The 26,245-nt window shown below is 49.3% G+C and overlaps 1 protein-coding gene across 1 annotated transcript; it reads left to right on the plus strand.

Annotated features, from left to right (window-relative positions):
* The first annotated feature begins 322 nt into the window (after positions 1-322).
* On the plus strand, positions 323-25,106 carry CHST7 (carbohydrate sulfotransferase 7). The gene is made up of 2 exons (XM_049644592.1): positions 323-2,006; positions 23,660-25,106. The coding sequence occupies exon 1, from the start codon at positions 514-516 to the stop codon at positions 1,972-1,974; it is 1,461 nt and encodes a 486-aa protein (XP_049500549.1). The 5' UTR covers positions 323-513; the 3' UTR covers positions 1,975-2,006; positions 23,660-25,106.
* The last annotated feature ends 1,139 nt before the right edge of the window (positions 25,107-26,245 follow it).

A 26,245-nucleotide genomic window follows, 5' to 3' on the forward strand; every position in this document is an offset into this window, starting at 1 on the left:
CATAAAACAGAAGAGTCGGTGGAGTTCTCCGGGTGGGGTCCACGTCCCGTCACTGGGTACATTCTGTACACACGAGCCCCTCCCTTGCCTGAAGTCGATTCCTGAAGACTTGACTTCACTACGGAGGAGTTGGGGAAAGGTGGGGTCTGGCTCGGTGCGCCCCAACCACCGTCCCCACCCCGCAGCAACCCCGCCCAGATCTAGCAGAGCCCTGGGCGATCCCGGGCGGGTGAGGAGGCGGGGAGAAGCTGCGAGGTCGAAGGCGGGGCGGGCGGCTGCCAAACCAGCCAATAGGCGGCTCTCCAGCGGCTGAGCCGAGAGAGGGCAGGGGCGCCGACACCAGCACCATCGCCTCCCAAGTTTCCCCTTGTGGATGCAGGGCGCGGGTGGCTCCGCTCCTCCCGGCGCAGAGGGCCCCGAAGAGGCCGGAGGAGCGGGCTCGGGACGGGATTTGTGAGGAAGGGGAGAGGACGGGCGCCCCACCCGCTCGCAGGGTGGGGGGCTCGGTGAACGATGAAGGGCCGGCGGCGGCGGCGCCGGGAGTACTGCAAGTTTGCGCTGCTGTTGGTGCTCTACACGCTGGTGCTGCTGCTCGTCCCCTCCGTACTGGACGGCGGCCGCGACGGCGACAAGGGCGCGGGGCACTGCCCGGGCCTGCAGCACAGCCTGGGAGTGTGGAGCTTGGAGGCGGCGGCGGCGGACGAGCGCGAGCAGGGCGCCGAGGGGCGGCCGGCTGCCTCGGGGGGCGCGGGCCCGTCCCCCCCGTCCCCGGGCAACCTCAGCGGCGATGTCGCGGAGGCGGTGTCTCGCGAGAAGCAGCACATCTACGTGCATGCCACCTGGCGCACCGGCTCGTCGTTCTTGGGCGAGCTCTTTAACCAGCACCCGGACGTTTTCTACTTGTACGAGCCCATGTGGCATCTATGGCAGGCGCTGTATCCGGGCGACGCCGAGAGCCTGCAGGGCGCGCTGCGCGACATGCTGCGCTCCCTCTTCCGCTGCGACTTCTCGGTGCTGCGGCTGTATTCGCCGCCCGGGGACCCCGCCGCGCGCGCCCCGGGCGCGGCCAATCTCACCACGGCCGCCCTCTTCCGCTGGCGGACCAACAAGGTCATCTGCTCGCCGCCGCTTTGCCCCGGCGCGCCCCGTGCCCGCGCCGAGGTCGGCCTCGTCGAAGATGCCGCCTGCGAGCGCAGCTGCCCGCCCGTGGCTCTACGCGCCCTGGAGGCCGAGTGCCGCAAGTATCCGGTGGTGGTCATCAAGGACGTGCGCCTCCTCGACCTGGGTGTGCTGGTGCCTCTGTTGCGTGACCCCGGCCTCAACCTGAAGGTGGTGCAGCTTTTCCGTGATCCACGGGCCGTGCACAACTCGCGCCTCAAGTCCAGGCAGGGGCTGCTGCGCGAGAGCATCCAGGTGCTGCGCACCCGCCAGCGGGGCGACCGCTTCCACCGCGTGCTGCTGGCGCACGGCGTGGGCGCTCGGCCCGGGGGCCAGTCCCGCGCCCTGCCCGCCGCACCGCGCGCCGACTTCTTCCTGACCGGCGCGCTCGAGGTCATCTGCGAAGCCTGGCTGCGCGATCTCTTGTTCGCGCGCGGAGCGCCCGCCTGGCTGCGGCGCCGCTACCTGAGGCTGCGCTACGAGGACCTGGTGCGGCAGCCGCGCACCCAGCTGCGCCGCCTGCTGCGCTTCTCCGGGCTGCGCGCGCTCGCCGCCCTCGAAGCCTTCGCGCTCAACATGACGCGGGGCGCGGCCTACGGCGCAGACAGACCCTTCCACCTGTCGGCGCGCGATGCCCGCGAGGCCGTGCACGCCTGGAGGGAGCGCCTGAGCCGAGAGCAGGTGCGCCAGGTGGAGGCGGCCTGCGCTCCAGCCATGCGTCTGCTGGCCTATCCTCGCAGCGGAGAGGACGACGACCTGGAGCCGCCTGTGGATGAGGAGAAGCCGCTGGAGACCGAGGCCGACGGCGCCACGTAGCCCCCCGTCGTGCGCCCCCGGGACGGATCCGGGTAAGGTTCGGGCTAGGGAAGGGCCTCTGGGGAGCTCAGACCAGCCTGCGGGGGGTGTGGGGGGGAAGTGGGGGTGGGTGCCATCCCAGATCTCACCGTGTCTGAATAGATTCGAGCGGGTGGGAAAGCGCTGCTGGTAGAATTTGGAAGAGTCTCGGGATCTCCAGCTTAGCCACTTGCCCCCTCCGAGGAGGGCCCTGCGACGAGAGGGAGGGGGTTAAGTTTGGCTGAGGTGGAACATAGGTCCCCTCTATGAAGTAGGAGGTAAGGTCGGTCACCTGTTGAGCATGGGGCGAGGAGAGGGAGGGGGAAGAGAGGGAGAGGAGGGAAGAGGTCTGAAGAGAGCAAAGATTTGAAACAGTCATAATGGAACTTGAGACTGGAAATTGACATGAAAAGTATCGGATTTCGGGGACTATTTGAAGCTGTTTTGTTGTTGTTGTTGTTTTTTTTAACCTTGACACCGCTCTGTCCTGTGGGGAAACTTGGCAACACGGAGAAAGCCCAAAGCGGGGTTTGGTGCACAGTTAATGGGCTCCTCTCCTCCCTACCCCTAATCTGTTTCATACTTATTCTCTGTCTCTCTCTCATGCTCAGCTCCAGGGCTTTCCTTCTAAGTTACCAAGCATACAGGTGCACAAAGGCCTCTCTTGAAACGGTTTTTGCACGTGTGTGTGCCTCAGGGTCTGATATGGTCGCAGAGAATGGACTCTGCTTTCTTCTGGCTCCTGTAGCATTTTCCTTCCCCCCGCCCCCCAAAGGCTGGCGTTTGCAGGATATTTGACCACATCCCATTCACATCAGGTCACAAAAGCTGCCTGGTCAGCTTCCTCTAGTGCCCACAAGACCTTAGCGCCGGGCTTCCCGCATTCTGCCGCATCCCTTTGAGAGATGGAACCTTTAGAGGGACAGTAGCACCTTTGGCTGTGAAAAGACAGCCCCCACCCTCGATTTTTTGTTCTTTCTCTATAAAGCATGTGTCGTAAGACGCTAAGATAGGCCATAAATGACCTCAAAATGTGTTCAGTGTCCGTACATGGTTGGGCTGAGGGAAGAGTTTGTTCTGCATGATGCTGACCTTAGGGGTCTAGTTAGTGGCATGGGAACGTGTTTCCCCAAACTGAGTGCAACTCTGTGCCTTGGGAGGGTGCAGCCTTCTGCGCTGTGCAGTCCGGAGGAGGAGGAGGAAAAGCCAAGCCTCGAGGGCGGAAGTGACTTAAGTTTCCATTCATTATTTTATGGTGTAATTCAGTATTCCCCTGGGATGAAGCTCTGAGGACAAAGTGGAAGATGTTAATAAAGATGGATTTTGTTGTTCTTTAATAGACCAGGGTTGCAGAGCGAGTTTGCTCCCAGCAATCAAGTGGTTTTCTGGGTCAGTTTCTGTAATTGCTAGGAAGTCTGTGTTCTTTCCTGATTTCCAGAGCAGAGGAAGGTAAGGCACAGTGTGACTTGTCACGTCTTAACAAAAACATCCTTTCATCTGCTAATCCTGTTTTTGCAGATGTAAGTAATGAACCAGCCCCTCACCCTCTCTCTCAGGCCTGAGGGAAGAAAGCCTCTCCAGGACGAATTCTGCAGCATTTTATGACTTTAAGAAAGGGGGGGGGGGGTGCCTGGGTGGCTCAGTCTTTTAAGTGATGGCTCAGGTTATGATCGCACAGTTTGTGGGTTCGAGCCCCACATTGGGCTCTGTGCTGACAGCTCAGGGCCTGCTTGGGATTCTCTTTCTCTCTCTTGCTTTCTCTCCCTGTCCCTTCCTGGCTCGCATGCTCTCTTTCTCTCTCTCTCTCAAAATAAATAAACTTTAAAAAAGAACTATCTCCCAGAAACCTTTATGGTTTTCATTTTTACTATCAGTTATTCAGCTCTGGCTGGGGCAAGGTAAGAAAGAGAACAGAGAGGAGGACAGAGTGTATAATCTTCATCCTCTAGGAAGTTAGAATCCGTGTGGGTAACAGTGATTATGGGAGCAGACGCTGGTGCTGCTGTTTGGAAGGCCAGCGAGGCTCCCTTTGCAGGGACATTTGGGAGCAAGCTTTAGGCTCTTCCGCACGTTAGTGACTGAGCCCTCCTTCCCACACTTCTGCTGAAATTTTCGGCCGCTACCATGTCACCCCCAGCGAAACAGTGGATTTGTTAAAATGCATGTATTCCTGGTTCCTAGAAAGGTAACGTCGCTGGCCAGGACTTTCCAAAAACCTGTCACGCCCTGCTCTAGGGAAGGGAATGGATCCTCACATGCCATGCATCAAGCTAAGCACTGTACACGTGCCATTACTTTGGCCTATCATCAGTTTTACAGATGACGAATCCAGGACTCACAGAAGCCAGGTGACCTGCCCAAAGTCACACCAGGGCTGGGGAGGGTGGGGTAGCCTTGGTGTTAGACCCCAGAGCTCAGAATCTCTCCTTCTCTGGGCCCCTTGGCTTCCCCTGGCGGTACCTTTGGCACCCCGGCCAGGCTGGAGTGGGAGACACAATTAGCTTTATTGTTAGTGAGTTCCAGCCACTGGACAAATCCATAAAACATCCCCGGGCTGCCCACGGCACCTATTCACCTTCCCCCTGGCTGTCCTTCACATGGGACATCATCGCGTGCCCTGTGACCCAAGAACCAGGGGGGGTTTGCTCCTTGCTGAGTCGCAAACACACCGGGTGGAGTTGTTGCACAAGGGAAACTTTATTTGCATCAAGTAAGGAGAGCACGGGAATAACTTCCAAAGCCATGACTCCCCAAGGGTCAGGACGAATATTTAGATGGGGGAGCCTGGTTGGGGGGGGGGGGGTGTCGCCGTGCTGCGGCTTCGCATGCGCCTTAAGGAAACATGCGTATCCACGCCCTGTATGTTATGTCAATGAGGCTTATGCTCCTCCTTGGGCGGAGACTTTATATTACAACGAGGTACTGATAGTTGTAGGTCATTTTAGAGGTCGCTCCGGGGTCCACAGGTGCGAGTGGGGAGGGGTTAGGCTCAAACTGGTCAGGGTGGTTTTGGTTCCCATTTGCCTAAGAGAGAAGCTGGAAAGAAGAGTTTAAGGGAAAATGTGGAACAAAGGTCAGTGAGTACATGCAGGTGGCAGTAAAAGTCAGGCATTGGGGTCTAGCTGGTGACACCCCTAAGCTCAGCAGTGAAGGGGGAAGGGTGCTCCGCGTCAGTTCACCCGAGTACCTTCTGGATGGTCCATTCCGTACAGCCAGGATCTGGCAGGGAGGGAGGGAGTGCACTTTTTTTCCAGGCTGGGTGGGGACCAGAGCGCCATCAACCCGAGTCCCCAAGTACTATTCCATCTTTTCCACCTTCTCGGCTTTCACTTACCAGCTTATCCTTCCAAGGATAAGGCTACAAGATCATAGCCTCGGCAACGAGCATCACTTCCTCACACAAGGACGCTGCAGCGTTGTTAAAATGCAGGAAGGAAGCTGGTTAGCGGGTAAGGAAGGGGTGGAGGAGTTTTCCCTCGCCTGTCTCTCCTTCAATCTGGTTATAAAACCTTCCCAGAACCCCCACCCCCAGCCGACTTCCTTTGACCTCTCACTGGCTAACACTTGGTCACGTGACCGGCACTAGCCCATTAATTGGGGAAAAGGAGGGGGCTCCTTGTGATCGGCTTAGACCCGAGATTCTCAGGCCCCCCCCCCCCCGAACAGTACATTCACCTGAGGAGCTTGATTGATTGGTTGATTTTCAAATGCTAGTACCTGAACTCCACTCCTAGATATTCTGATTTTACGGGTGTGGGGTGGGGTCCAGGCACTGGAATGTTTTACTTATTTTTTTAATATTTATTTATAGTTGAGACAGAAAGACACAGATCGCGAGTTGGGGAGGGGCAGAGAGAGGGGGAGACACAGAATCTGAAGCAGGCTCCAGGCTCCGAGCCCGCAGCACGGAGCCCAATGAGGGGTTCAAACTCACAAACCATGAGATCGCAACTTGAGGCAAAGTCAGATGCCCAACCGACTGAGCCACCCAGGGGCCCCGAGGCACTGGGGTGTTTTAAAAGCTCCCCAGGGGATTGTACTGTGCGGCCAAAGTTGAGAACCACGGTGGGACCTGGACTGGTCATGGGTCATCGCCCAGGCGGTGCTCTTGCCCCTGGAACAAGATCCAGATAGGGACTGAAGGGCTGTTGATGAGCAGAGAACTGTGGGCCACAGCAATTTAAGTAAAGGCACTTGGAGCTCTGAGGTTCCAAGAAGCTGGAGGGTGTTAATATGGAAAGGGAAAAACATCTTCAATTATTCATGGCCCCATTTATCACTCTCTCCCATTCCTTCGAATGCTTTGTTGTCTCTAGCTTCTTAATAATCCATCATTGTGCCCGCGATCCGGTGCTATTCTAAACAGACCCATGTGCTGTCCTGTCCTTTTCAGCGTGTCTCCCTTTGATTTCTGCCCTTGGGAAGCCCCAAGATGTCATTCCTGTAGGCATTTAAGCGGCCTTGGTCTTAGGGTGCCTGGGTGGCTCAGTCAGTTAAGCGTCCAACTCTTGGTTTTGGCTGGGGTCATGATCTCACCGTTCCGAGTTCGAGTCCTCATTGGGCTGCCAGTGTGGAGCCTGCTTGGGATTCTCTCTCTTCCTCTCTCTCTACCCCTTCCCATGCACACACACTCTCTCTCTCTCTCAAAATAAATTAAAAAAAAGACACCCTGGTCTTTGTTCTTGACAAGATATAGATGGGCCCTTTGAATGAATTTAGAAAAGGAGGTAAGCGCGCTGTAAACTAATAACCCAACGATCAGAAAGCTTTCTAAGGACACTATCCAGACAGAAAAAGAAATGACCAGCCACCACCAAATCCCCAACAAAGCATTTTTTTAAATTTTTTTTTTTTTTTGAGAGAGAGGGAGATGGAGAGAGAGAGCACACGCTAGGGAGGGGAAGACAGGAAGTCAGAGCATCCAAAGCAGGCTCCTGCACCGGTAGCAGAGAGCCCAGTGTGGGGCTCCAACTCAAGAACGATGAGATCATGACCCCGGCCCACGTTGGATGCGTAACCAACTGAGCCACCCAGGCACTGAAAGGTGAAACAGGTTTTTAAAACCCGTCCACATCCAAATCCTTAATGTCCCCTTGTGAGGTTAGTGCTGCCTCTGATCAAGACATTCTCCGAGCTCCCCTGTGGGTGGGGCTGCCTTCCCAAGCAGGACCCCCTCAGTTGATGGTGGATTTGGTGTTTAGGAAAAATCCAGACTCAGTCAAGTGTGGCAGGTGAGGCAGGGGAGGAGGCTGCTCCTGCGAAGTGAGGTGTGGCCATAAGGTAGTAACCAAGTCATTTCTTGGCACATATGAAAATCCGTTTTTGTGTTAAGGTGCAGGAACCCAGGATTTTGAACCTGGCCATTCTGGTTACCTCTTTTTTTTAAATGTTTATTTATTTTTGTGAGAGTCGGTGGGGGGAGGGGGTGGCAGAGGATCCAAAGTGGGCAGAGAGCTGATGCGGGGCTTCAACTCACAAACCATGAGATCATGACCTCAGCCAAAACCGAGAATCAGATGCTTAACCGATTGAGCCACCCAGGCACCCCTCTCGTGGTTACTTCTTTTTTAAAAAAAAAAAATTTAATGTTTATTTTTGAGACAGAGAGAGAGAGAGAGAGAGAGGCAGAGAGGGAGGGAGACAGAATCTGAAGCAGGCTCCAGGCTCTGAGCTGTCAGCACAGAACCTGACACGGGGTTCAAACTCACAAACCGTGAGATCATGACCTGAGCCAAAGTCGGACGATTAATCTACTGAGCCACCCAGGAGCTCTGTGGTTACTTCTTGACTGACCTTGGGCAAGTCCCTAAACCTTTTTTGGCTTTAGTGTTCTTACCAGTAAGAAGAGGAGGTCAAGAGGATTTTCAGGGCTTCTTGGAGCTGAGAGGAGGCGACATTTATTGCGTGCCTAGTTTGTGCACTGTTACATGCTTAATGCGTGTTGTCTGAGTGTGTCTTCACCTCAGCCTTATGAAGTACACAGTATCCCCATTTTTGGATGGTGAAACCAGCTCCGAGAGGTTGGGTAATTGTCAAGGATAACACAGCCGGCGGATTGCAATCAGGTGCTCTCTATCTTGAAACTAGCATCTAAAATTATTTTACAAATAACATAAGCACACGGTGGAGAAAGAGCTTAAAACTTAAAATAACCTGCCAGTCTTACTTCCCAGAAGCAACCACATGTGTTTCCTAGAAGACAGACATGTCTTGGGGTATCTGTCTAGAAACGTTTTATGTGAAATCAAACATAGTTAGCCTTTGCGGTCTAGTTCAGTCTTCTTATTTTTATTTCCTTAAGACATTTCTAATTGAGTGGGGCGCCTGGGTGGCTCAGTCGGTTGAGCGGCCGATTTCGGCTCAGGTCACGATCTCGCGGTCCGTGAGTTCGAGCCCCGCGTCGGGCTCTGTGCTGACAGCTCAGAGCCTGGAGCCTGCTTCGGATTCTGTGTCTCCGTCTCTCTCTGACCCTCCCCCGTTCATGCTCTGTCTCTTTCTGTCTCAAAAATAAATAAACGTTAAAAAAAATTTTAAAAAAATAATTAAAAAAAAACATTTCTAATTGAGAGATAATTGACATAGGACACCGTGTTAGTTTCAGGTGAACGACTACTGATTCAATATTTGCGTACATCGTGAAGCGATCACAGTCTAGTTAACGTCTGCCTCCGCTTGTAGTTAATTTGTTTTCTTCTGATGAGAACTTTTAAGATCTACTCTCTTACCAACTTTCAAGTGTACCATACTGCATGTCCACGACTTATTTATTTTATACCTGGAAGTTTGTGCGTTTTGACCCCTTTCGCCCATTTCGCCCGCCTGGCTCTGGAAAGTACCAACCTGCTCTCTCTCTGAGTGTGTTTGTTTTTGGATTCCCCACATAAGTAAGATCATACAGTATTTGTCTTTTTTCCATCTGACTTATTTCATAAGCATGATGTTCTCAAGAGCCATCCATATTCTCGCAAATGACGAGATTCCCTTGTGGTTTGTGGCTGAATAATCCTGCATCGTGTACATCTAAGCTGTAGTTTCTTTATGCATTCCTCTATTGTAAATAATGCCACAGTGAACACGGAGGTGCAGGTATCTTTTTGAGTCAGTGTTTTTGTTTCCTCTGGAGAAATACCCAGAAGTAGACTTCCCCGATCATGTGGCGGTTGTGGGTTTACCTTTTTCAAGGAACTGCCATACTGGTTTCCGTAGTGGCTGCACCAATTTCCATGCTATCGTGCATTTTTGCTTCCATCTGCTTAAGTCCAGAAACATGACGGCTCTGATGAGAGTAATCAAGAACGTGACTCTGAAGAAGAGGGTGGAGAGAAGTCACAAGTTCCAGATTCTAAATCGCTATTTTGGGCAAGTCCTCGAAGTCCGGCGCTGGACAGAACACCCCCGGGGAATTCGTCGGCTGCTGTACATTCTCTCTCCGCCAGCCCGTGGCCACCAGCCGAGGGCACGGATGTCACCTGTGTTTTGGAGAGTCTCAGTAGTGACTGCATTTAATAAATATGAGGGCGGGGCCCCTGGGTGGCTCAGTCAGTTAAGTGTCTGACTTCGGCTTAAGTCTTGATCCTGTGGTTCGTGGGTTCGAGCTCCACGTCCGGCTCTGTGCGGACAGCTCGGAGCCTGGAGCCTGCTTCGGATTCTGTGTCTCCCTCTCTCTCTGCCCCTCCCACACTCACATGCACACTCGCTCACTCTCTCTCAAAAAATAAACATTTAAAAAGTTTTCAAAAATAAATACAAAGCCATATTTTTCTTTCCATAAGCTATTTAGGGACATTTTTAGGAACTCTTTCAGTATCTCTGTGCTGGTGAAAAGACGGGAGGGGAGGTTGCTTTTCATTCTGAAAGCTGGATTTTTAAAAAATGTTGACTGTTTCGAGACTAAAATTGTATATGCTTTCAGGAATTTGAAAGTCTGAGAATACCGGCTGCTGATGGTTGCCATTATGTTCTTACAAAATTATTTTCTGTTTTTCTGTGGAATGTTCCAGCAGCTAGCAGTGTCATAACGTACTGCTGAGTTCATGCACTTATCCTTTAGAGGATCAGTAACGTTTAGGGAAAGATTTATGGGCTTAAGCAAGAAACTTAGTACCAGCTCGCTGTAATAAGTTTTTACCTATTCAGATTAAACGTCATGATTCTTTAGCTTTTGTTTAGGGGTTTTTCTGATGATCTTTTACGAAGAATCTTTTCTAAGGCACTGTTCTCTTACCTTTTTTGTGCCAGTGTTTCAGAAAATCGTGAACTGGATTCCTCTGCTTCCACTAATCCAGTGACAAAATCTAATGTGTGAGGTAGGATACAAAGGGTACAGGAATCGGGGCACCTGGATGGCTCAGGTCATGATCTCACGGTTTGGTTCACGAGATCCAGCCCGTCACTGGGCTCGTGCTGTCAGCGTGGAGCCCACTTTGGATGCGCTGTCCCCACCTCTCTCTCTGCCCGTCCCCTGCGTGCACGCTCTCTCTCTCAAAAATAAATTAAAAACTAATAAAGGTTACAGAACTAAAATAATGAAACTTGGTAAAACGTTATAGGAGTGTACTTTAACATATTTCATTAGTTCCCAGTCCCAACGTGACATTGCTACGTTTTTTCATGTTTATTGATTTGGGGAGACAGAGAGAGGCAGAGAAAGAGAGAGAGAGAGAATCCCAAGCAGGCTCTGTGCTGTCAGCGCAGAACCTGACGCGGGGCTCGATCTCGTGAACTGTGAGATCGTGACCTGAGCTGAAATCAAGAGTTGGGACGCTTAACTGACTCAGCCACCCAGGCGCCCCTCATTGCTACATTTGTAATCGTGCGTGTTAAGTATGTGTCTAAGAAAAATGCTACAGTAGGATGGCTTTACAGGTGACCTTGCATAGCAAAGGGTGCACACTTTTTACATTTTGAGAGGTAAAGTTCTTTGAAGTTGCTCTAGTGTTCACTCCCAGCATTTCTGGGAGTGTCTGTTTCCCAGACTTTCAACAACGTGGATTTTCCCTAATTTTTTCATCTTGGCTAGTGTGATGGGTGGAAAAACGCTTCCCCCCAGAGCCCGGGCTCTCTCTGATCCCACAGCGCCTCTCAGACCGTAAATAATTGCCTACATGTCCGGTTGTGGTGACCAGGATGCCCCGACGAAATCACCTTCTTAGCCTCCTGGACTCCACATGTATTTGACAGGTGTCGTTCCCGTGATCCCTTCTGAAGGACTGGGTACACTGTGAAATCAAAATGATCATCTTTATATAAAACCAGGCAGACACGTGACCGCCGGCTTAGGACTGGCCTTGTGGTGGTGTTGCAGTGGGTTCTACCTATTGACTTTGAACTTCCACTATTTCGGGATGCTATCACTGGGGGGATTTGGCTGATTTTAAATAAGGTTTAACCCGTTGTGCACGGTCTCGGTGCTCCTGAGAGCGCTCTTTGTTGTCTGGGGCAGCGGGAGGGCACAAATGCCCCTTTGCAGTTGTTGAGGAAGGATTCAGAGGGTTTTCAAAGAGGTTTTTTTCAGTCTGGGCAGAGATTTTCTTCCCATGAATACAAATGTCATATAAATAGTCCGAGCGATGCTTTTAAAAAACATTTATAAGCAGCTGGCTTAAAATTCCTCAGTATGCCTTTTCTCAGGCTGCTGGCAGCATGAACAGCCCGGAGAAGACCAGAAACTGAAAAACGCACAACTCGTCTTTTATGGGTCTGAGTTCCAGCTGAACAAAGTGACTTAGAAATGAACCTCTCTCCAGGCACCTGGGTGGCTCAGTCGGTTAAGTATCTGGCTTTCAATTTTGGCTCAGGCCATTGTCTTGTGGTTTGTGAGTTCGAGCCCTGCGTGGAGCGTGCTTAGGATTCTCTCTCCCTCTCTCCCTGCCCCTTCCCCACTCTCTCTAAATAAACTTAAAAAAAATTTTTTTTTAATGTTTTATTTATTTCTGAGATAGAGACAGAGCATGAGTGGGGGAGGGGCAGAGAGAGAGAGGGAGACACAGAATCCGAAGCAGGCTCCAGGCTCCAAGCTGTCCACACAGAACCTGACGCGGGGCTCGAACTCACAAACCGTGAGATCGTGACCTGAGCCGAAGTCGGATGCCCAACCGACTGAGCCACCCAGGCGCCCCTAAATAAACATTTTTTTAAAGTAAAGAGAAAAGAAATGAACTTCTCTCTTTTTCTTTCTCTCTCTCTCTCTCTCTCTCCCTCCCTCTCTCTCTCTCAGAGGTCTCCTGGCTCGTCATTCTCTTGCTTTGTAGTGGAACTGAAGGAATTGGCTCTATTGAGAGAAACATTTCTGCCTAGGTGCGGTATAGAGTAAGAACAGTAAGGACTAAGAAATAGCCCTGGCCCAAGTTCAAGAACATGGGGAAGTGGAGAACCCTTTGGGAGCCGAACAGGAAGCAGTTTCAATTGGAGAAAAGTTGCAGAGCTCAGGGATGTCTTCATGAGAATTGGAACCCTTCAGCTTTGCTCCCTGCCTACCCCCCCCGCTCCGCCCCCGGCCCCGCAGGCACCACGCCAGCATCCGGGTGTGACAGCTTCTGCAGCTGCCCTCGTTCACATTAAAGACTGTCGTGCTGGATGCTGATAGTGGATATTTCTCAGTGAGGGGGTTAAGGGGCTGTGAAGGGCGACCACCACGTCTGACTTCAAGGATGACCGCGTTCAGAGTGAACAGACTGCCCTCCCCTGAAATCAACATGAGTAGCAAGGAGCTTTGCTGTAGGGCGACATTCTGGAAACAGCCACTGAGGCAGACGTGTGTTTGTGCGTGCAATGGAAGCCCTTTCTATTAAGCCTTTCTTTCGGACAGCAGTGCTAAAAGGAGCCCCAGAAGGCACCGGGCGAGCCATGAGGACGCAGGGCAGTCCCTGGGCCCTGCTGGCCAGATGCCTCAAATCCGGCCGGAAATGAGATTGTCTAGAAGGCCAGCTTGGAGAGATTCACATGGTGTGATTAATGTCATTTGGTCGTGGCAACCAGCAGGCCAGAAGCAGAGGAACCAGCCTACCTGAAAAGTCAGAAACGGAACATGACAGAAACGTTTGTTAAGGTGTAGGGAGCAGGTAGGGGCTCAGGACCGTGAGTTCTTTTGTAAAGGTGGTAAACTGAAGGAAGTCGGGAGCAGGTGCCAGCGTGAACTTGGGAGGAGGCCAACTGAAGCAGTTTTTACATACCAGACAGATCAGGTGAGCTGCAGGGAGAAAGACCCCAGAGCTTTTGAGGTCACTCTCCCCATGGCTGAGACCAGACTTTACGAGAAAGGACTCGTCACCGTTTCAGAGAGATCATGGGAACAGTAAGCCAAAACTACTAAAATCAAGAGTGTTTTAAAAATAGGACTTCCTTTCAGACAGCCTAGAGCTGGCATATGTTAAATGTACGGATTTTAGAAGCATGATGAAAGTAGATGGCCCTTTCTTGCTCTAATGAAGGATATCACCAACATGGATGTAATAAAGGAAAATAATACATTTTTTCAGGTTCTGCAAACAATAAAAAAGGTTACCCTTTGTTGTCTTTCTGTGCCCTGTCCCCCCCACTCACCCACCCCACCCCCAGCTAGGGATGGCAAAGGGGACTATCTCGCAAAAAAGGAGGTGGTTGGCTGAAAAAAACCCCACACAAGCACACTCTCCCAAAGATAACAGCATTCCCAGCACTACTGAATTCCTTTTACATTTCTTTTCTTTTTATTTCCCAACAAAGGGAAAGAGAAATAGTTTTGAACTCAGGAAAAATTCACATCCTGCTCCTAAATATGGCAATTTCCGGCAGTCCTACGGGCCCAGGGGAAGAGTGGTTTCCCCACGCCAACACCCTGTGCCAACGTGAACCTGCTCTTGGCCATGGGGCCATTTTATCCCCCACTGAACTCTGGACAGGGCTGGATCCGGGTAGAGCTGACACGGTGCCTCACTCTACAGGAAGAGATGGGCACGGACGCCGTATACTGGCTAGACATCCTAACCTGTGAACCCTAAAGTTGATCGGGGGGGGGGCACCCCAGGGACCGCCTCCCCCACCTGCAGCTAACTCCACGGACCAGTAGCCCCTGTGGGAGCCAAAGGGCTGCCTGAATGACAGATCCAAGCTCCCTCACTTCCTAGCCACACTAACCCGAGCCGCCCCCCACTTGGTAGATGACAAACATGTGCAGGTGGGCGATCAAATCTATGTTCTAAGATCCTGACTCAGTTCCTTTACTTGAGTCGGGAACAACTTTACTCACAAAAGCAATTATGTATGCCAATTAAAACTAGACCTCGGAGCAGCTCAATGAAAGGAAAAAACAAAAGCCAACTTAGGCAGACTTAGTGGTTTCCAAGTTTTATAAATACTGGTTTGGAGCACATTTTATTCATTTTGTTCTCAAGCGAGCTCAGAAACTTGGGACATTTTTCGCTGGGGGTGGGCATAATAAAACTAGAAACATGCCATTATTTGATCCCGTTCTATTGGGGAAGTATAATGGCCATTTAATTTGGGCTCCGGCTGACTCTGGAGCTTGACCAAATGACTCGCATGGGTTGAGGTTTTCCTTGGAATTCTGGAGTGGAGAGGTGAGTCCTTTTCTCGCACGGTGAGCAGGGAGGGGGGCGGGGGGGGGGCAGTTCAGCTCCTGGACAGCTGCCAGCAAGTGGCTCCTCCCCTAGTTTCTCCCCCTACTCCCTAGGCACCCGTTTTTGTTTGTGTGTGTGTTTTTTTTTTAATTTATTAATTTATTTTTTATTTACAAAAATTTTTGGGGGGGCGCCTGGGTGGCTCAGTCAGTTAAGTGTCTGATTTCGGCTCAGGTCATGATCTCATGGGCTGTGAGTTCGAGCCCCGCGTCGGGCTCTGTGCTGACAGCTCAGAGCCTTGGAGCCTGTTTCAGATTCTGTGTCTCCCGCTCTCTGCCCCTTCCCCGCTTGTGCTCTGTCTGTCTCAAAAATAAACATTAAAAAAATTAAAAATAAATAAAAATAGAAAATAAAAATTTTTAACATTTGTTTATTTTTGAGAGACAGAGCACGAGCGGGGGAGGGGCAGAGAGAGAGGGAGACACAGAATCGGAAGCAGGCTCCAGGCTCCGAGCTGTCAGCACAGAGCCCAGTGCCGGACTTGAACTCACGAAGGGTGAGATCATGACCTGAGCCCAAGTCCAATGCTTAACCCACTGCCCCACCCAGGCACCCCTGTGGGTTTTTTTTTTTTAATTCAGTCCCTGTTTTCAATTTAAGTGAGAGTTGCTTCAAGGATTAAATCCCACTAGTGCAAATATAGTGGCAACACTCCTCCCCCCTCCGCCCTGCCACTTGATTTGTCAGACGGAAAGTCTGGAAATAATTTATAACGTTTATGCTATTTAAGTACATTTCTAGCTATTTGGGGGGTGCGGTTGTATTAGCAAACTAAATGTTTCCTATTACATTTCTCTTTAGAGTCACAGTGAGGGAGTGCTTGCCCTTTGACATTTCTGGGGTTTCAAGTATTATTTTAACATCATCCCCAAGCATCTTCCTTAAAAAAAAAAAAAAAATCTTAATGGCCCTATTGTCGTAAACACTGTCAGTCATTTCCGTTTTCCTTAGCGCCGCATTTCACCCATTGGGGGTTAAAACAGGAGGGTTAAGAAAACTTAAAAACGGGTTGACAGATAATGTCAGGAACGCCGTCCACAGAGGGTGAGGCCGGGCTGGGGTGTTGGGAGAAGACCCCACGAGCACTCGTGGCCACTGAAAAGGAGCCTAACGCCCGTCCTCAGCCCATCTGCCCTGGAGGGGATCCAGGAGGAAGGCTGTTACAATGGGCTGGAAAGTAATTCACCCGTGATAGCGGGGCCCTGCTGAATACCCGGAAATCTCAGCCCCCCCCCCCCCAGCCCAAGCACCACGTCGTCGCACCGACTCATAGCATCTGGGAAGCAGCTTTCGGGGTGATCAAACCGGGGTGCCTCACCTGGCACAACTGTGTGGGCCGGGACACGTGCGTACCTCCGGAGGCGAAACGAAGAAAAACTTGGAAAAGGGCCGGGGGGGGGGCGGGGGGGGGGGGGGGGGGGGGTAGGGGGGGCCGTACCTGACTCCAGCCGGGCCAGGAAGGCCACCGAGAGCGGCAGGGCTGCAAGTTCATTTGGTGTGGCCGTTCTGTCGTCAAACTTGAAAGCCAGCAGGAAGTTGATTTTCCCCCCTCCCCCATGCCAGCTTCGAAGGTTGGCCGATGTGTGATTAAAATGCTAAGCGCGTGCCTCCCTGAGTTATTCTACCGGAGGGCAGGGAGCCTGGGCCAAGCCAACTGCACGCAATCGCAATCGCAGTGAGGCTCCGTTCCCTTTGATGGCACTGAGGCTAGCCAACCAGCTGCGTTTAGGGCCCGGCTGCTCATTTAAATAATCAGGGAAACTGCCGCACCTGAGGGAAAATACACGCAACTCTTGGGAGTATGACTTTGAATCTGTAAGTAAACAATCGTTTCTTTAAATACATTTTTAAGTTTATTTATTTCTTTTAAGACACGGAGAGGGAGAGTGCGCACAAGCGGGGGAGGGCCAGAGAGAGGGGACAGAGGATCTGAAGTGCTGACCGCAGAGTCCCATGGGGGGACTCAAACGCATCAACCCCCACGACCTGAGCTGAAGTCGGATGCTTAAACCAACTGAGCCACCCAGGCGCCCCAACAATCCTTTTCCTAAAAGCGCAAGGTGGGGGCGCCTGAGTGGCTCAGTCAAGCCTGACTTCGGTTCAGGTCATGATCTCTCAGTTTGTGGGTTTGAGCCCCAGGTAGGGCTCTGTCCTGAGAACTCAGCCTGGATCCTGCTTCGAATTCGGTGTCTCCTTCTCTCTCTGCCCCTCCCCCACTCGCAGTCTGTCTCTCAAAAATGTTTAAAACATTTTTAAAGAAGTAAAAGTGCAAGCAAATTTGTGAATTGAGCATGAAGGAAAGACTTCACACTTCAAGGCCACATTTTCTTAAAACAACCCTTTTCCACATGCTTCACAAAACAGTAATGTACTGAAATCTCTATAATTCTGGAAATTAGTTGCACTAACTTTTTCAAATTATCTCTTTTCAGGGCCCCTTGGTGGCTCAGTCAGTTAAGCGTCCAACTCTTGGTTTCAGCTCAGGTCATGATCTCATGGTTTTGCCGGTTCGAGTCCCACATCCGGCTCTGCACTGTTAAGTGCGGAGCCTGCTTCGATTCTCTCCCCCTCTCTCTGCCCCTCTCCCACATGTGCTGTCTCTCTGAAATTAAATAAATAAATAAATAAAATCATCTCCTTCCTGTTATCATACAGAGTAGGTCTTTTTTTAAATTGAAGTCTTAGGTTCCAGTATTAAGAGTCGACATGTATATACATTACAAAGTGATCTCCATGATAAGTATAGTCACCATCTGTCACCATGCAGCGTTATTACAAAATATTATTGACTACGTTCCCTATGCTGTCCTTTGCATGCCTGTGACTTAGTTATTTTATCACTGGAAATTCAGTGTCCTTAGTCCCCTTCACCTATGTCACCGATTCCCCCACCCCACCCCCTTTCCTCTGGTAACCACCTGTTTGGTCTCAATATGAATGTGTTTTGTTTGTACCTTTACTTTTTTAGATTACACAGTATTTGTCTTTCTCTGACTTATCTCACTTAGCAATAATACCCTTTAGGTCCATCCATGTTGTCACGTATGGCAAGATCTCATTTCTTCTGGTTAATATTCCATTGTGTGTGTATGTTTGTGTGTGTATCTATATATACACACATACACGCACAAAAAAAATACACACACACACACACACATACACAACATATCTTAAAAAAAAATTTTTTTTTAATCTAGGGGCGCCTGGGTGGCTCAGTCGGTTGAGCGTCCGACTTCGGCTCAGGTCGTGATCTCATCGTTCGTGAGTTCAAGCCCCGCGTTGGGCTCTGTGCTGACAGCTCAGAGCCTGGAGCCTGCTTCGGATTCCGTGTCTCCCTCTCTCTCTGCCCCTCCCCTGTTCATGCTCTGTCTCTGTCTCAAAAATAAATAAATATTTTTAAAAAGTTAAAAAAAATTTTTAATGTTTATTTATTTTTGAGAGAAAGGGGATGGAAGGGCACAGAGAGGGAGACAGGATCCCACGCTACAACAGAGAGCCCGATGCAGGGCTCAAACTCACAAACCTTGAGATCGTGACCTGAGCCGAAGTCAGACATTTAACCGACTGAGCCACCCAGGAACCCCAAGATTTATCTAATTTTTAATCTTTTCATAGAACCAGCTTTGTTTCATGGATTTTCTCTAATGTTTTTCTGTTTTCAGTTTTACTGATTTCTTGTATTTATTTTCATCTTGTTTTTTTTTTTTTTTAATTTTTTTTTTCAACGTTTTTAATTTATTTTTGGGACAGAGAGAGACAGAGCATGAACGGGGGAGGGGCAGAGAGAGAGGGAGACACAGAATCGGAAACAGGCTCCAGGCTCCGAGCCATCGGCCCAGAGCCTGACGTGGGGCTCGAACTCACGGACCGCGAGATCGTGACCTGGCTGAAGTCGGACGCTTAACCGACTGCGCCACCCAGGCGCCCCTCATCTTGTTTTTTGAGGTGGGTGTTGATCATCCATCTGAGACCTTACATCATTTCTAGTAAGCATCTAATACTATAAATTTCCTTCTCAGCACTACATTGTCTGTGTCTCACACATTTTGATATGTTGTGTATTCATTTTAATTCAATATATTGGTGTTGTTTAATATTCCACAGATTATTTACAAGTGTGTTCTTTAATTTCCAAGGGTCTAGAAAATTTCTTGCTCTTTTTCTACTATAGATTCTTAGTTTGATTCATCATTAGAGAACACACTCTGTATTATCATTTCAATTCTGTGAAATTTGTTCAGGTTTGTCTTATGAACCAGGATATGGTCTAGGTGGTGAATGTTCCCTGCGTGCTCAAAAAGAATGTGTTTCTATTGTTATTAGGTGGAATGTTGCATAAATGTCAATTCAGTCTTGCTTGGTTGATGGTATTATTTCGTTCCTCTATATCATTGTTGATTTTCTGTCTAGTGAATTGTATCACTTGTTAGAGAGAGAGGTACTGACGTGTCCCACTATAGATGTGAGCATGTCAATTTCTCCTTTCTGTTCTTTCAGGTTTTGCTTTTAAAAAATTGAAGTTCTGTTGTTTGCTGCATATATACACATTTAGGATTGCTATCTTGTTGGTGGGTTCAACCTTTTACCATTACATACTGTCCTTTGCTGTCCCTGGTAATTTTCTTTGCTCCAAGGTTTATTTTACCAGATATTAATATAACCATTCTTCCTTTTTTCTGATTTTTAAAAATTGAGATGGAATTCACATACCACAGAGTTCACCCTTGAAAGTGTTCGATTCAATGGCTTTCAGCACATTCGGAAGGCTGTACATTGATCACCACTATCGAATTCCTGTTTGTCTGATTATTATTTAAAAGTAGCAATTTATTGGGGCACCTGGGTGGCTCAGTCAGTTGAGCGTCCGACTCTTGGTTTCAGCTCAGGTCAGGATCTCACGGTTTCGTGAGTTCGAGCCCCACATCGGGCTCCAAGCAGAGCCCGCTTGGGATTCTCAGTCTCCCTCTCGCTCTGCCCCTCCCCCGCCTGCGCTGTGTGTGTCTCTCTCTCTCTCTCAAATAAACTTCAAACAAAATTTATTTTAAAAGTAGCAATTTATCAACCAAGTCATCAGTTTTCACACAATTTCAATAACTGTAGCAATTTCCTCGAACCACCTGTAGAAATTCCGAAATGATGGCATTGTTGTTTCAAAGCACTTGTTCTTTACTTGACCTGAACGATCCCCCACTTTTAGCACCGCTGCAACCTGAAAACCTGTAAGCTGCTTGGTGACCTTGGACTTGGCTATGGCAGCAGCTCACTAGACCCCTCTGTGGCAAGTGTCTGGGTCTCGCACCACCGATTCCCCTTTCAATTAATGTTTGTATGGCTTAATGCTTTTCATTCTTTGACTTTTCGACCTACCTATAAGGTATTTGAAGTGAATTTCTTGTAGACAGCATATAGTTGGGTCATGTTTTTAAAACCATTCTACTGGTCTCTTTTTGGTTTTGTTTTTGTTCTTTTTGAGAGAGAGAGAGAGCAAGAGCACACACACTGGAGAATTGGGGAGGGGCAGAGGGAGAGGGACAGAGAGAGTCTTAGGCTCCACACCCAGCTTGGAGCCTGACTCAGGGCTCGATCTCACAACCGTGAGATCACGACCCGAGCCAAAATCAAGAGTTGGATACTTAACCGACAGAGCCACCCAGGCGCCGCAGCTCATCTCTTTTTGTGTATCTGTGAACTTAGACCACTGATACTTAATGTTATTATTGATATTATAGGGCTTCAATTTGCCATTTATAAAACTTGATTAGTGTTTGTTCCCTGTTTTTTGTTCCCATTTCCCTTTTTGTGCCTTCCTGTTAGTTACTTGAATATTTAAAAAAAAATTCATCTTCGGGGCGCCTGGGTGGCTCAGTCAGTTGAGCGTTTGACTTCAGCTCAGGTCATGAACTCACGGTTCATGATTTTGAGCCCCGCGTCGGGCTCTGCGCTGACAGCTCGGGGCCTGGAGCCTGCTTCGGATTCTGTGTCTCCCCCTCTCTCTGACCCTCCCCTGTTCATGCTCTGTCTCTCTCTGTCTCAAAAATAAATAAACGTTAAAAAAATTTTTTAAAAAATTCATCTTATTTGCAGGGGTTTTTTTTTAAGTTTATTTATTTTTGAGAGAGAAAGAGTACAAGCCGGGGAGGGGCAGACAGAGGGGGAGACACAGAATCTGAAGCAGGCTCCAGGCTCCGGGCTCCGGGCTGTCGCCACAGAGCCCGACAGGGGGCTCGAACCCACGAGCTGTGAGATCATGACCTGAGCCGAAGTCAGACGCTCAACCGAATGAGCCACCCAGGTGCCCCTGCAGTGTTTTTTTTTTAATGTCTATGTTGAGAGACAGAGTGCGTGTGTGAGCAAGCACGAGTCGGGGAGGGGCAGAGAGAGAGGGAGAGAATCCTAAGCAGGCTCTGAGCTGTCAGCACAGAGTCCAACTTGGTCACAAACTGTGAGATCGTGACCTGAGCCAAAATCGAGAGTCAGACATTTAACCGACTGAGCCACCCAGGTGCCCCCCATCTAGTAGGCTTTTACAATTTTGGTTATTGTACTTGACAGCTCTAAACTTTCCATTTGGTTCTTTTTTTAAAAATATTTTCCTGCCAAGAATTTCTATTTTTAAATTTGTATCAAGCGTGTTCCTGATGGCTAACTGAAGCATAGTTATGAGAGTGGCTTAACATCATTTGCAGATAATTCCAGAGTCTGTGTTGGTTCAGTGTTGGCACCTGTCACTCACCTTTTCTCATTCAAGTTGAAATTTCCCTGGTTCTTGGCTCGATAAGTGATTTTTTTAATGTTTACTTGTTTTTGAGAGAGAGGGGGAGGAGAGAGAGAGAGAGAAAGAGCATGAGTGGGGGAGGGGCATACAGAGAGGGGGGAACAGAGGATCCCAAGTGGGCTCTGACATGGGGTTCGAACCCACAAACCATGAGATCATGACCTGAGCCGAAGTTGGACACTTAAGTGACTGAGCCACCCAGGCACCCCTGCAGTGTATTTTTTTCCCTCATGTTTATTTATTTTGAGAGAGCAAGCGAGCAAGTGTGAGCAGGGGGGAGGCAGAGAGAGAGGGAGAGAGAATCCCAAGCAGGCTCCAAGTTGTCAGCACAGAGCCTAAGTGGGGGCTGAAAACCCATGAGCCACGAGATCATGACTTGAGCCGAAGGTGGACGCTTAACTCAGCCACCCAGGCGCCCCAGGCGCCCGGACAAGTGGTTTTTTGTTTTTTTTTTTTTGTTTGTTTTGTTTTTAATTTTTTTTTTCAACGTTTTTTATTTATTTTTGGGACAGAGAGAGACAGAGCATGAACGGGGGAGGGGCAGAGAGAGAGGGAGACACAGAATCGGAAGCAGGCTCCAGGCTCCGAGCCATCAGCCCAGAGCCCGACACAGGGCTCGAACTCACGGACCGCGAGATCGTGACCTGGCTGAAGTCGGACGCTTAACCGACTGCGCCACCCAGGCGCCCCAAGTGGTTTTTAAATTGTATCCTATTTGGGATACATTTGAATCTCTGAATTTTATTTACATCTATTTTAGCAGGTCTCCGCGGACACTGCTGGGGGAGGAAGGGGTGCACCACCTGGTTCCTGGCAGGTGGGGGCGGTAATCTAGAAGTCCTAGCTTCCCCTGGGCCTCTGCTGACAGGAGGGGGGATTGTGTGTGTGTGTGTGTGTGTGTGTGTGACCATTTACGTTTCCGGCCTGCTGGCATCTTCAGTGTCTATTCCGGGACACAGGGGAAACAGAAAGGCAACCCAGGGAACTCATGGCTCCATCGTCCCTTATTGTCTGTGGTCGCTCCACCTTCTTTCCCCCACCGTTTAGAGTTTTATCTCTGTCTTACATATCATGTGCGGGGATTATAGTTAAACTTTGTACAAGGAATAAGGAGAAGGGCATTTACTCTGGCTTATCTGGAACTAGCGCTAACCCTTCTGGAAATTTTTTTTTTTATATATATTTATTGATTTTTTGAGAGAGAGAATCCCCAGCAGGCTGTGAGCGGTCCGCGCACAGCCTGACTCGGGGCTTGAACTCACAAATCCGTGAGATCATGACCTGAGCGAAAACCAAAGAGTCAGACGCTGAACCGACTGAGCCAACCAGGCGCCCCGAAATTACCTTGTCCGTATGAATCTTTACGACACACGTTTCATCATCTTGAAGACGCTTCTTTCCCCAAGCTCGGCGTCACTAATCCTCTTGAGCCGATGGCCAGTTTCAGCACGTTAAAACATAATGTCAAATCTGGCACATGGCCAGGGCAAGGGGTAGGATCACAAGGGAGCAAGAAACTGGTGGCAGGACTAGCGCAGGGTATTGTAAGGAGACAAAGAGTAAAGTTCAGATGCCGCAAAGTAGGAAGCTGGACTTGTTGCCTACAGACAGCCCCCGTTTCAGGGAACAGCCGACTCTTGTTGGCATGATTTATCATGCATGTGTGAAGGATGGAGGGTGCCGTGGTCAGTGCCTGAAGGTACTGCTCTGATCCCAGGCCTTCCCCCGCTCTACGCAGCTGGTCTCAGAAAGTTCTCTTCTCGGGGCGCCTGGGTGGCTCAGTCGGTTGAAGGTCCGACTTCGGCTCAGGTCACGATCTCACCGCATCGGGCTCTGTGCTGACAGCTCGGAGCCTGGAGCCTGCTTCAGATTCCCTGTCTCCCTTTCTCTCTGCCCCTACCCCGCTTGTGCTCTCTCTGTCTCAAAAATAAACATTAAAGAAAAAAAAAAAAGAACGTTCTCTTCCCAACAGGTGCCCCCTCCAGCAGCAGTTGCAGAAAGCGCAGTCATGCGGACGGGGGTGCCCATCGTTCTCCTATCTTAATCCTCACCAAACACCTCTTGGGCCACATTTTCTCCTGGCCTGTCCTCACAAAGCAGAAATGACAGTTACTGCCTCGGTGTGGATTCCCAGCACTGGATGATGCAGCTTCCATACGGAAGGTCACAGGCTTCATGTTTAAGAGGCCTTTACGACGTCAGGGTTCAACAGGCTTTTCTGTCTGTGGATTTCTGTGTCCTGAAGTTCAAACGTCCTTTGTTCCTTCCCTTCCAGGTCAGTCACCATGAACCGGGGCGCTCAGCATGTTGCCCCAGCACCGGAGAAGCCACACTGTGGAGGCGGTGTCTCACGCTGTCACAGGCTGCGACTTGGCTTGGTACCCACAGCTGTGCAATTCTGCAGCGCGGGGATATCGTGAGCTCTTAGATAATGACCGATGCGTTGGTTGCAACGCAGTTTTCAGTAAGGAAGTGACCGCACAATGTGGATAATTATGCCCATAAAATAGGAAGAGCTTGAGTTCCCAGCCCGAACCTGCCTCTCCTGGAGCCGTTGCAACAGCGCGTTGTCGGGACAAAGAAGAGACGCGATTTGGTTTAAAGTGGACTCATTCGGCTTTTCTTCAAATAGCCCCCCCCCTTATACCTGCCCCCAAACCAATTTTTGAAAAGTAATTTCTCTCCCTGGGGTGGGAGAACCCTACGGACCCGAAACAAGATTTTGCTTTCAAGTTTTTCTGTCTGGTGTTTTTGTTTTTGTGCTATTAAATGACCCCGGGGTCGTTGTTAACAACAAGATTTGTTTTGTTTTGTTTTGCTAGGATGCAGATTTCATGATGAAGTTCAGTTGCGTGGTTGGGGGGGGTAGGGTGGGAGGGAGAAGCTAGTCTACATACAAAGGAATATGAAGGAAACTATATTGAGTTCAAGAGCCTTAGCAGTTATCCAACACTCAAAGCCTGTTAACAACTGTTGTAGGCCAGAAGTTACAACACAGACCAGATTTAAAGTGTTTCTCTTAATCCTAAGGCACATTTCAAAAAAATCTCCGAAATCTGTTGCTGTGATTAAAAAAAAAAATTTTTTTTTAGTGTTTATTTTTGAGCGAGAAAGAGACAGAGCTTGAGTGGGGGAGGGGCAGAGGAAGAGGGAGACACACAATCCCAAGCAGGCTCCGGGCCCCGAGCTGTCAGCACAGAACCCGACGTGGGGCTTGAGCCCACGAACCATGAGACCATGACCTGAGCCAAAGTCAGAAGGCTCAACCGACTGAGCCACCCAGGTGCCCCAGTTGCTGTGATTTTTTAGACCCTGTTTTAAAACTTAAGGTTTAAAGCACCTGAATCGGGGGCTGGCAAAAATCCTTTTCCGTAGAAAGTCAGATAGTAAATGGTCTGAGCTTTATGCACAAATACCTGCTCACTTCTGTCACAGCTACCCAGCTCTGCATGAAAGCACTCACAGACATTGTGCAAATGAAGGCGCCTAGGGCATTCCAATAAAACTTTATTTACAAAAATAGGTGGTGGGCCGGATTGGGTCCAGAGGGGCTGGCTAGCCTTACTTTGTCTTAGAAACACACTGAGGAAAGGATCACGCAGCATTCTTCTACTAACTGACGATACTTATAAAATGCAAACACAAGATGAGCTCAGCCAGTGAATCTTTTTATTTTGAGTTTTGTAAAAAAAAAAAAAAAAAAAAAAAAGCTTTGAGAAAAACGTGTTAACTACCGGTCAAAGGCCAGAAGACGTGTGGCTAGATTTACAATACCAATCTAAACATATACACAAAGGCAAACGTTAAGTAAAATGCTAGGGAAAGTTAGCACTTTGGGGGCCTAACCTCGGTTTTCCTTATTGCACATAAAGGTTGCTGACAACTCCAAGTCCTCACCTTTTCACAGTTAAACATACTTTTATTTCATGGAACATGTTTATTTATATAACATACTATACTGTTAATTTTATAAAACCACCGGTTTGCTACTGATGAATGGAAACAGAAGATAACATTCTCCCCAGTTACATTATGGAAGTGCTTTATAAAAAGTGCCCCCACCCCCACCCCCGGACAGTCCTGTCGTCCCATGGTAAATCCATCCTATTCTATTTTTAAAAATTGCTTTGCAGCTATTAAATGAATCTTGGTGGCCTTCCCATTCGATCATTTTATTGGACACAGTGAAACTTCCTAAGTAAAAAAATAAAAAGACAACCTAGGAGGAAGTGATCCTGAAGTGACAGGCTTTGAAGCAGTGATTTCAGTGCTGAATTCCGAATCCATAGACTTCTCACCCATACGACTGGAAATCATTCCTCTGCTTCCCCGAAGCCCACAGCTGGAACCATCGCAACAGAAGTCCACCCCCAAATGTCCAAGCCGTCGGACGGTCACCCAGTAGCACGGGGGTCTCAAATTTTCAGTGCTTTAGACAGCAGATGCGGAGTTCCTCCAACGTATGTACACGCCCAGTCGTTTTCCACTGACCCTGGCAACTGGCAATTCCGTGTAACCTGTTTTAAAAGGCGGCCATCCGAAAGAGAAGACGGCCCCTGCCGGGTGCTCTGATGTGCATTTCGGGGCTTTTCAAAATGCGGCAGAAAAGTGGCCGCCTGTGTGCTCCATGTGGGCCATGGTTATAACCCTGCTTACAAAAATAAAACTAACATCAAAAGCTTTGGTTTTGCTTTTCACGATTGCTGCTAGCACTGGGTGACGAGACGTGTTAGTATATATATATATATAAAAAAAAAGCTCTCCTTATGAAAATCGAAAGAGGGAAAAGGCGTTGATTTCTAGGTGTGGTTTTGAAAAAGATTGTCAAAGAGAAGAGCCCTACTTGCTTTTCCTAGTGAGA

Source organism: Panthera uncia, chromosome X, assembly GCF_023721935.1.
Source record: "Panthera uncia isolate 11264 chromosome X, Puncia_PCG_1.0, whole genome shotgun sequence".
In the NCBI taxonomy this organism is placed as follows: domain Eukaryota; kingdom Metazoa; phylum Chordata; class Mammalia; order Carnivora; family Felidae; genus Panthera; species Panthera uncia.

Excerpts from the sequence above, each read along its gene's own strand:
- CHST7 (XM_049644592.1), top strand. The coding sequence starts at position 514 with ATGAAGGGCCGGCGGCGGCGGCGCCGGGAGTACTGCAAGTTTGCGCTG.